Source organism: Diadema setosum, chromosome 9, assembly GCF_964275005.1.
Source record: "Diadema setosum chromosome 9, eeDiaSeto1, whole genome shotgun sequence".
Lineage (NCBI taxonomy): Eukaryota > Metazoa > Echinodermata > Echinoidea > Diadematoida > Diadematidae > Diadema > Diadema setosum.
The window spans coordinates 12,426,569-12,438,928 of NC_092693.1; the positions used below are offsets into that span (position 1 = coordinate 12,426,569).

A 12,360-nucleotide genomic window follows, 5' to 3' on the forward strand; every position below is an offset into this window, starting at 1 on the left:
GTCTAGAAACAGAATGGACAGCACCTAGAACATACAGAATAGCTAATTCGTCTTACACTTAAAACTTTTGCAGTTCATAATTTTTTGTGTCTGTCTGATCCCCCCCCCAAAAAAAAAAAAAAAAATCAACAACAACACTGATTTAATTTCCCTGTAAGCATGTTGTCTTTGAATATCCAGTCACCTGTTAATTTAGCCCATTGGCAGGCAGAGGGGAAGGTTTGTGGAGAACATTTGTGAGATTTTCATACTTTGGATTGTCTTCAATAACATCAGTGAAACAGGCCCAGCATAAGTGGAAGAATTTGAAGGATTCTTGTGAATTTTTTGTTTTGCAGAAGTACATTTTCTGAGTAGAAATCATGTTTCTACAGTATTTCGCATTGGGCTGAGTCCCTCAAAATTATGGTTTTGTAGGGCATAGGGTGTTCAACCTAAATGGTCTTTGTGATGTCAGTAATTTGCACCTTTTTTTTTTTTTTACTCCCCCCCCCCCCCCCCCCCCCCCCTTTGGCATGGTAAGCGAACAAAAGCTGTCCTAATGGGTTGAGATTCATATCAAAGTTGGTCACGGTTGGAGAAGTAGAATGAAAGCGCCATTGTGGTTTTGGGAATTTCATGCAATATTCATCGCAGTCTGAGTCCAGCGTATCAAACAAGGCCGAGTCCCACGAGCTGCTGTGGCTGAGCGATTTTATCCTTCATCGCCAATTGTGTCGCATAGTCATGCTACATGGGAAAAACTTTGCCGTGATCCTTTTTAATACCACATTTGGGTCTCTCTGGCAAACAGCAGAGGGGATTTTGATTGTTCACCTTCGGAGGGGAAAGTCTATTTAGATTATGGAATTATGCTGTGAACACTCTTGATTTGATCTCATTGTACTGGGTTTACAGTAAAGGTACATGTAGTTTAATTTTTGTGGGATTTTTATATATTTTTGTTAAAATAATGCATCCAAAGATGATAGCCACAGCACAACTTGACCTGTTTCCTTTCCCGATTATTTAAGCCATTCAAAGATGGAACAATGTTAGAATGAATCAAAAAGCAATGCATTAGCACTAAAGCTTTTTGCCTCTTTGTTTTGTTTTGTTTGTTTGTTTTTGCTTTTTTTTCCATCTGTGACTGCCAAATTACTGGACTGCTGACACTGGAGATGTATTGCATTTTTTATAATCAGCATTCTTTATTCTGAGGTTATCATTTTTTGATGTAGGCATGAGAAATATGATTTCTTGCAGTTTTGCCCTCAAGTAGACAAGATGTTAGTGATGATATATCTGTACCAAGAATCTAAAGAAAACAGCTTAGACTGTGGCAAACACAAGCATTTATATCATACTTTACCTTTTCAAAGAGAGACTGCATACCATCATGGTGTGTATAGGAAAAAGCAGTATCACAGACCATGTTGTAACATTGTAGAAGATTTCTACCCATTTCATAAAATCATAGCTTGGAACAAATTACAATCACACTTCCTTTCTTCTTTCCAGTCTGCATAATCTTGTGAATTTTTTTTTTTTTTCATGTGCATGACAAGAAAATGTCAGTTAAAAGTGATTTCTTTCTCTCCCCCCCCCCCCCCAGAATCCAAAATCTATTTTGCAATTTTATCAAACCCTCAGAGTAGTGGGTCAGAAATACTTAAAGAACTTCCCAAAATAGATTTCAAGTGTATCAGAAAGACATTGATTCATTGCCATGCAGCTCCTGTGGTTCTTACATCATACCCACTCAATTCAGTTTTCTTCGAGGAGCCCTTGCACGCCACAGTAATGTATTCATAGAAGTGCTGAATATTTTATACCATCGATTATCAATGCATTGCACGCCCAGTGACACAAGGGAACTTTTACTTCCTCAGCGTTTCCCCCAGCCGTCTTCTGCATCCAATAGATGACAATTTTTTCCTAATTTCCTCCATCTTCTTCTCTAACCACATTGCAGGCAAGCTTGTTATACCCCCGCCAAACGAAGTTTGAAGGGGGTATATAGGAATCAGCGGACGGTCGGGCGGTCGGTCGGTCGGGCGGTCGGTCCGTTGCAAATCTTGCGTCGCGAACTACTTCCTCAGTTTTCAACCGATTCCCATAAAACTTGGCACAGATGTGTGCCTTGGGTTGTAGATGTGCAAGACGTATTTTTTGACAGTACCCAAAAGTACGTTGCCATGGTAACGGCATATTATGGGCAAAAATGGGTACAAATCTTGCGTCGCGAACTCCTCCCACAGTTTTTGATCAATTTTTATGAAATTAGGTACAGATGTTCATCTGAATATGTTAATGTGCAAGACACATATTTCCGCAGTGGCAAAAAGTGCGTTGCCATGGTAACGGCATGTTATTGGTAAAATATAGGGCAAAATGCTTCATGGCAAAACTGCTTCATCAGTGTTCTTCCAATTCTCGTGGAATTCATATTGAATGTTTGTCTTAGGATATAGGTCAGCATGACACATTTCTTGACAGTGACAAAAAGTATGTTGCCATGGTAACAGCTCACATATTATGAGCCAAAATGATGGAAAATTTTGTGTTGCAAACTACTTCCTCAGTTTTTGCCCAATTTCCATGAAACTTGGTACAGATGTGTGCCTTTGGTTGTAGATGTGCAAGACGCATTTTTCGACAGTACCCAAAAGTACGTTGCCATGGTAACGGCATATTAATGGCAGAAGATCAAGGAAAGATCTTGCGGATTTAACTACTTCCTCAGTTTTTTGACCAAAGCTTATGAAATGTTGTTTGACGGGGGTATAACCAGTCGCTGTAGCGACATTTCTAGTTGATTATTTACTTCAAGAGATTTTTTTTCTTCATTCATTAATATCAAACAAAACAATAACACGAATCGTAATATGATACATGATTACACAAAGCAACAATACAGTATGTCATGTAAAAGACTTTATGTGAAAAAAAAAGGAAACAAATCCCAGTGCATAATGTCAAACCAGAAACATTTGCAGCATGAAACTTTTGTGAATTGGAGCTGATGGCCTTAAAGGGTTTGTACAGTTCTGGTGGAAGTGAGGATTTAGCTTTTAACGTTTTGCAAGATATTCAGAAACCACTCTATGAGATGTCAAAGAGCATGCAATTCTAAGGGGTATCAAAAGTTTATTTGATGAAAATCGGTTTTGAAATGGCTGAGATATCCAAAACAAGGTGAAACAAAGAGATTGTAATAAAAGGCGTGACCTGTCGCCTTTTATTATTATCACTTTTTTTGGATATCTCAGCCATTTGAAAACCAATTTTCATCAAATAAACGTTGAATCCTTCTTAAAATTACATGCTCTTTCATATTTCATACGAGGTTTCTCATTATCTCACTTTGGAATGTTCAAAACATGAATCCCCACCTCAACCAGTACTGTACAGTCCCTTTAACCACAGTGCAGAGCTTTAACAAATTGCTACAGACATTCAGTAAATTGAGTAGAAGAAAAAAAGAAAAAAACTTTCGCATGCATTTTACTCTTGCGAATCTGGCTTCTCGTGAAAGTCGTGAAAGTTTCATGTGTGCAAAAATTTCTGGCTTACAGTAACTTTTATGTCATTGAAGAGAAACTATTAACTGAATTCTACTCCGATTGGTTGTTTACAAAGTATTCTTGATAGGGTAACTCATAGTAGTACAAAATGCCTTCATGTTTACTGGATATGACATTATCATATATTGAAGTGCAGCAAAATGTTCTACAGGGTAAGATATGGAATCAGTAAAAGAAAGAAAGTGAAAGAAATTTTGAATTTTCACAGACCAGGGTATTGCAAACCAAAGAAGCTTTTATACACTGCATTGTGATCATAGTGCAGTTGAATAGCAGAAAAAAAGAAAAAAAGTCTAGAGGTATTTTTATGTGGAAATTAGCCAGTGAGGCCAATGCACTGCACAATCAATGTGCAGTTTCCTTTTCAAAATGGCTTTCAGTGGTAATGTTAGATTCAAAAAGATCTTTATTGTTGAGAAAACAGCATGGTATTCACCACGTTCAGAAAAGAGCTGGGCAATTTTCAGTGCTTTCCGTCACATTGCTTGTTTAATTCAGCACAAACACTACTGTTGATTGTTTGCACACAAAAGGAAAAAATGCAAGAGGGTGTGCATCGTGCATGACAGAAAGAAACCATCTCCATAGAAATGTGTTATGCAGCCCACAGGTGGTCTCTCTTAAGCCTGTCTCATATGTGGACTATTCAACTTTTATTTTTTGTTTATCTCAACAGATTGCCTTTAACAGCCTTGTGTTTGTCAGGAATGTTCCTGCATGTCGAATACATCATTTTATTATGAAATGTGCATATTTCATTTCCAAACAAATGAACATGAGTGTTTCCTGACAACAATAAATGTAAGGGTTGTCGTAACTGAATTTTTGTTACAGATTTCACCAGGGACTGAAATAATTGTGAGAAATTAATGTCAAAACACTGTGCTTACATTCCACCATCACATTAGGACTTTGTATGACTTCATAATCTCATGATAGATGAATGCTATGCTCTCATGATTATGAGTTAAATGTCTGATGATTTATTATCATTTTTTTGTGTGTAATTAATATCATCTTCACAGCAGTGTGCTAGAGACTTGTTGTAATCATGGATGATGTTACATTGTTTGCTTGAGTGTGTAAGATAATGCTTCATGTGAGTGGCTAGTTGTTGAAAGTGCATTCGTCTCTGGTGTGCTTCAACAATTTTTCCAGTTTTGCAAGTTCACTCTACCAGACAAATGGAACCAAATTCATGAGAACATGAATACAAATTGCAATCAATGCCCACTTCTCTGCAAGGAAACATAGTATGGTAAATAATTTAAAAAAAAATAAGGTAATGAGAGAGATGATAATTGATAGGGTAACGCAAAGATGATGTATCTGCATGTATTCTGCATTATGGAAATCACCCTAACGTCAGTAGCTCTCATAGATACAGTAGGTACTGTTGAAGGATGTAATGTCAGGCCTATTTTGCTCTTTGTGCAATTACTGTATACACCATCTATTTACTAAGTCTAATATTCTGCAAATCAGGACTTTCCGGCAATTTTGTGAGTGGTTAGATTAGTGATTGTGGAGTGCAGTAATGAACATGAAAATAAAAGAGTGTATGTCGCATTCTCGAATAGCACCCAGCCTGCAAAATTTGCAAAAATAAAAACCCCGCAAAATTTGCAAAAATAAAAACCCCGCAAAATTTGTGGCATGTACAGTATTGGGTTAGACTTGGCATAGGAGTTTTATTCATATCCAAGCATGTAGTTATAGATTAGCACCAACCCCATCAGATGGGCTATACTTATTAGCAGTTGGCTTAAAACACTTTAATTTGATATGCAAACTTTCCTTGGCAACAGAGTGGTGCAATGAAGTCACTGGGAGAGGATGATGGATATTACTGTGAATTATTTATTATGAGTGCCTTGTTTTGAGGCCTGTTTTTCTCACTCTTACTTAACCCGTTGTTTGTGGGAGCATGAAGTATCGTGCATCAATTTTATGGGGAGTTGCAGTATCTGGGGAAACAAGGGGATCACAGAGGATCAAATAGTGGAGTGTTTTCTGGAAGAAGAAATTACCGTAAGAACTATATGAGGATTCTTTCAGTGAACCTTTCGGAGTTTAAAATGGAAAGGGGCATCCACTTCAGATGCTTAGTGAACAGGTTATGGATAAACCTTTCTGTGCCAGGGGCTATGTAATGTGGACAGTGTGTACAATGCCATCGGGTATTCTGTACCAATTGAACTCAAAGAAAGACTCTACTCAAATAGTAGAAAGAGTATGGATAAATTGAGAATGAACACTCCTCATAAATGTGTAAAATAAATGGATAGGTAGTGTCATCTTCATTAAGGTATCATGGAAGCATGAAAATGGATTAACAGTATTCATGGGATGCTCGCAGCATAATAATATATAGTTATCAAATAAACCCATTATTACACACATTCCTTTAGAATTAGATGAGAACCTAGATGCTTCATTTTGTTTCCTTCTTAAGGTGTAGATATAAAAGCAATCTTGATGGTGTAAGGTAATATACAAATGATGCACAGGATAGAGTGTGTTAGTGAAGATGCGGCGCGCTCGAGAGTATTGACAATGGTGCGACATGCACGAGGCGAAGCCGAGTGCATGTTTGCAACCGTTGTCAATACTCGAGAGTGTGCCGCACCTTCACTAACGCCACGAAATAATCCTGTGCATCATTTGTTTTATAAAATGGGTCGAAAACTAACAGCATTATTCACGTACCTTTGTGGGTCAATACCAGTCAGCTACATGTAGCACTCGCTCAAAAGTCAAGATGTCCGAAGATGTTCGTCCCAAACATTTACGCACGTCGCACTCGGAAATCCCGCACATAAGTACTGTACGTACGTATAAGAGTATACGTACGCCACGTGTTATGCACAAGAAAGGCCGCCGGCTGGCTGTTGTGGTAGCCCGCGGCCCGAACTAGAAGTTGTTTACAGGATTGACAGCGCGTATAGTAGCGCTTGACGCACTTGTAACAACTGATTTGAGTGCGCACTGCTAGTGTAAACATTGTGACGTACGTCAGGCCAGGGAGGTGGAAGAGAGACTCTTCTTAGAGTGCATACCTGAAGAAATTAATGCACGCACACGTGACTCATTTCAGCGCTTCCAATTGGCTACATTCTTGAACCCATTTTATAATGCCATTTATTACATTGTATATGTTTCATGTATCATGTATAAGTGGAGTGATAGTTTTCATAAAAGATATGGAAATGCTGAATCATTCAAGTCAGCAGTAACACATTTGAATTGTTATGGTCATCTTGAATACATATCTATACCAGTGGATTTGTTGCAGAGCAGGATAATCAGTGCTTAGGACAGGAATAATAGGTTTTATGTCATCAAATATTTAGGTGATATTATTGAAATAGGAGAAGCCAGTGAATCACAACTCTGAGCAGAGCAAAACTAAACATACATGGGGACATAGATAAGGAAGTAACCTTTTGTCAAAACAAAAAACAACAGTTTTTATCAGCTTTCTTCTAGAAATTCCATTGAGAATCAGAGGAATGTGATTGTAATTATATAGCTGCATTGTATGACAAGAATATAGTGTACCAAGGTAGTCATTTACTTTGGTGTCCTTTATTTCTTCAAGTGAAAAATTTGTTTCTACTGGCTGTAAAGGTGAAAGGGAGTAATATGGTAGTTACAGGAAGCATTTAATGCACAGGTCCTTGGCATGTATGGTATCGTGTCTTCCCTTATCTGGTTGCTTTTATGGTCTCATTTTATTTTTGTTGGTCTCTTTTTATATGCACTTGTGCGTTTGATAGTTGCTTACCTAGCTGATACTTGTACAACCCCTTTTAGGTTGTAAATAGTGAAAAGAATAAACTCTTTGTAATTTAAGATGGTAACTCATCTTTTGTGATTTGTGTCACAACATCAGCTGTAATGAACTAAAAGGATGTTAAGCTTATCCTTGATTATGGCTGGCATTTTTGTGTGTGTGTGTGTGTGTGTGTGGGAAGGGGGTGGGGAGGAGGTTTAGGGACAATTTGTATGGTATGCTACTAAATAAGAGCAGGGACTTCCCACCTCCCTGGTTAGAGTATAGATTATTGCATTCTTTGTGGAAAGATATCTGGATTTTGTGTTCTAGGCTGTATGGTATCGCTGTGGAGTAATTTCCTCTCTTACAAGAAAGCTTGCTTAGCATGACTGCACTCGTCTGCTCAAGCCAGACTGCATGGCTTAGGTGACAGATCCTATTCATTTTATAGAAAAATGCTGTCCTTTCTAATATCCCTCACCCAGGCAGGCAAGATCCTTTTTCACAGTTGGGTTGATCCATTTCAGCAGTGATGGATACTGTTTTGCTCAAGTAATCTCACTTGTAAACAGTCCCCTTGTGTGCGCTTTACTCCCACCAGATCTGATGCCCTCTTCACACTCGTAACTTTAATCACACACATCTTCATTGAGAGGAATACAATGAATGTGAATGCCTGTATCTGATAGTTCATGTGTGGTAGTGATATGAAACTCCTATTTAATAGTAACTGTTCACTAATTTAAAAGCCGTGCCTCCAGGAATAGAATTATATGAAATCACCATTATTATTGAGACGAGTCCAATTAATCCTTTGATTACAGTTCAAGTTTTATCTTTTGATATATTAGCAGAAACCTTGGAAAGGAATAGCATGCCAGAATCTGTATTTTTTTTATTAATCCTGTGAAAGTCAATACATATTTTAATTCCTGAATGACACTAGGCTCATTCATATAGCCACCAATAGTTAAAATGATTTGGGTCACAATTTGAATCAGGATTAAAAAACAACAACAAAACAAAACAAAACAAAACAAGCAAAAAGACACACATTTACTTGTATATGTGGACATACTACTAATTATGACAATTGGATTCAAATCGCGACTCACGCACCACTAAAAGTGCAGCGTTTTTCTGAAGTAGTGGCTGTGTTTTCTGAATGGTCACAAATTTTTGCGGTGCGAAATGTGTTTGAATGCTGTTTGAGATCATACCGTTTTTGGCCTGCTACTATTTAGATCACAATATTCTTCTTGCCTGTGTATAGACCAGAGCAAAATAACAAAAACAAAAACCACACTCACACACAAAAATGTGATTTGAATCTTGATTTAACTTGTGCAATAAATTTTCAATATATATATGGCAATTAGCCTGACTGTCAGCTATTAACAGTTTCTCCATCTTATCACACCTTCTCACATCTAGATTGTGTGCTTTCTGTCATTTGATTGCCACATTCCATGAAAGCTGAGGACTGGAATTTAACTCTCTGGTGTGAATAGACTAACTTGTGCCACTTAATTTATGAGAGAGTGCACAGATGGAAAGAAAGCCATCTTAAGCTGTAAGTGAGATGAATCTGTGAACACAACTGATTAAGTGGCATACAATTTCCACAGCCTTTTGTTTCCTTGAAAGGCAGCGGAATTCCAAAGTCTTGGAATATCTTCAATGCGATTTATCACACTCCAATTTCGCTTCACCCATTAGTCTGCTCATCCTTTCACCATGATAGGGGGCAATTCAAACCTTGTATACCCCATTCAGGAATTCTTGAAAGTTTGTCTAGTGCTCGTTTGTAGAAAGAAGATTTAACTGTGTTCCTCTTTGTACAGGTATCATCTACGGTAGACCTGATGTCATCAAGACACCACTTTTTGTTGGGGGGGGGGGGGTACAGAGAATATTAATGGGTCTGTTTGCATTCAAGCTGAAGGACTGAAGTGTGACTTGTTCCCCGAGTCTAATTTTGAATCGCATTTCTTACCTTTCTTTTGCTAACTGTCATGCAAGGTGTGAAGAAGGGGTTTTGCACAGTCAAGCATAAGCCATAAAGTGTGCTGTAAGTATATGCATGAGGCAGAATGACGATACAAGGTATCCGGGGAAGTTATGTGGTCTGTTGTGTGTTGCAAAGGTACTGTGTGCACATAGGCCTACCCAGCACATGACATTTCCCCCTTTTGCAGTATGGGCTGAGAAAGAAAAAAGAAAAAGGAGAAGAGGGAAAATGATGGTTACGCCTATTATTGCTATCTCAATAAGTATGTTCACTAAGTACTTAACGATTAATGACAGGAAGCATTTTATACCTTACCAATATCTTTGATTACCACTCTGTGATAAAAATCTGAAGCTTAGTAGGGCCTACATGGCTTGTGATAACCCCACTTTCATGGTTACTTGAGGGAATTAAGTTCTTTATATCATTGAAGGGAATAGTGCAGCTACTGTTCTACCATGTGTGACAAAGGGTAGGGCTTCAACAAAGAACATTTTTTTTTAGCATAACAAAACAACAAGGTCTACGTGTGGGGAGTTATGTGCTCTAAGAGGTCGGCCTGACCCATAAGGGCATCGATACTTTTGTACGTCTACATTCTTTCACATATTGGTGATAGGCTGCCAAACTACAATGCTTTGTGGAGTATGCAATTATCCCTGAGTTTAAAACTAATCACAAGAAATCTTGTGGTCAAGAGTGAGGAGTTCAGAAAAAAAAAAAACACAAACACAACAACAACAACAACAATGAACCAAAAAAACAACCCTGAAGATAGCAACATACGTACACACGAGCATTCACTCAAGCAGGCCCTTAACCCGTTGAAGACTAGTCCCAAGTATACCCGGGCAGCATGTGTCTATGGAAAATGCATGCTGTAGCAAAATCAGCCAGTCCTCGACGGATTAAAGTTTATTTCCCTGGAGGCCCTACTATATGGCTGGCATTAGCCAATAACATCAAGTTAGCAGTTGAGTCTATTCAGTGTAAACCTTACCATTGAGCATTCAGGTGGTAATACCATGTGACTATGAAATAAACAGCATGATTCAAACATTTGTGTTCACTCATTGTTTTCCTTCTTCTGTGTCCACCACCTTGGACAGGCAAAGATATGGCTGAACGTGGTGCGAGACCTCCGCAATGGCGTGAAACTGAAGAAGCTGGACGAGTGGGAGAAGCAGCGGGCGCCGATCGAGTTTGCCCTGACGCCGTACGAGATGCTGATGGACGACATTCGATCCCGCCGCTACACCCTAAACAAGGTCATGGTGAGTGGGCGTGTGTGGCGGACGACTCGTTGGAGGCGTAGAAGATCTATTGCGACAATTTGGTAGTCAATAGCCTCGCATGTGCTTTCTTCAGTTTCCCTTTCAGTGTTTGTCAGTACAATGCTTTTCGTGTTGATATCCCACTGATGATGCTGAAGTCCAACCACATAGAAAATCAGTCAGATTTAAAGGGGAATGAAGCCCAAATATATGCCAATTGATTGGATTGAGTGAATGCAGAAATATTAGTAGAATACACCTGTGACGTTTGAGGAAAATCTGATAATCCACACAAAAGTAATGGATATTTGAATTTTCAGAACTGCCATCATTGGAAATTAAAGCTACATTTCATTATGCCACAGTAGGACAAGATATCATCTGCTGAGAATGAGGAGGGCGTTACGGTGCCTTGAACACTATGGCTTTAGTGGCAACTTAACACCCGTACTATTCTCAGCAGACGATATATGTAAGGGCAATATAAAGTGAATTCCACAAAATTACTTTTTCTTTTTAAAAAAAGTACACTTTCCCTCTTCTTGTCACTGACGTACTGTATGTTAAGAGTGATATAATCCCCCACTTTCTGAAAGAGATAAGCCAAATGCTCTTTCGTCATGCTAGAAAAAATAAAACAAATTGTATTTTGATTTCTCTTAATTTTTTTATTTTTTTTTTTGGTATCGTTGTCCTACCATGACATCACATACTGTTGCAGCGATGACTATAAAAATTTACAACTTTTGAATGGATTGTCTGATTTTCCTCAATTTCAACAATGTGTTTTACTAACATTTCTGCATTCATGTAGTCCACATGTGATGTTTTGGTTTAATTCCCCTTCGCATCAAAGTTGCAGATGAAAACAATACTTTCTAGCAGAGCAGGCTTAAAAGACCAACCTCAGCAAAAGTACCACCCACGCTCCCCATTTGCATTCGATGGTCTTTCTAAATTAAGACACATGTAATACTAATATGTGAAAGCTATCTGGCCTCAGGATGGCCACAAGGAGGCTGTGATTAGGTGTAAAGCAGTCCATCAAAACTTGGGCCTGTGCATGCATGGTGTCAGACTGTACTTCCCCCATTTTTGGCCACTATTGGCCACCATGATCACTCGTCCCTTGTTCTTGCAGTCATTGAATGTTTTATACCTGACTATCCTGCCTTTATGATAATAAAAAAGGAAAGGAACAAAAGAAAGAGCAAAAGAGAAAAATATGCATGCTAAACATATGCCTCTTCCCTGATCTTTTAAAACCCTGCCTGCATTAATTTGTCCCATGCCTGTATTTTTGTGTTGTGTTTTGTCATTATTGTGGTACTCGGTGAAACACTATTGGCTATATTTATCTGGGTGAATGTTTATAAGAGATGGATGTGATTGAATATGAAACATTTGTGCTCAAATTGAGTGGCACTACATGTAGGGATTGTCGCTCCATTCCGAAAGAAACTTGTAGTCTGTACTGAACCAGATCAAAATGATGACAAATGGAGTCAATTTCCACTTACCAGTGGTTTGTGGCATGGTGGTAGCTGCCTTGGCAGCATTAGGCCTGTCTTCATCAGATGGAAATTTCAACATAATGTGCTATTATGTGGTTAGGAAATTAGCTAGTATGTCAAATTAACCGGCTATTTGTGCAAGGAAGATGCTAGTCACTAGGCCATTTGATCGTGAAAATTTCTGAAAAGAACTTAGTCTGGTTCATGAAATAGCACA

At 38.5% G+C, this 12,360-nt stretch overlaps 1 protein-coding gene across 1 annotated transcript in view; it reads left to right on the forward strand.

The window, feature by feature from the left end:
- LOC140232985 (protein spire homolog 1-like) overlaps positions 1 to 12,360 on the forward strand; it is a 62,854-nt gene that overhangs the window by 25,339 nt on the left and 25,155 nt on the right. Inside the window, exon 6 of the mRNA XM_072313091.1 lies at positions 10,465 to 10,629. Within this exon, the coding sequence (XP_072169192.1) occupies positions 10,465 to 10,629 (165 nt within the window). The remainder of the gene's footprint in view (positions 1 to 10,464; positions 10,630 to 12,360) is intronic.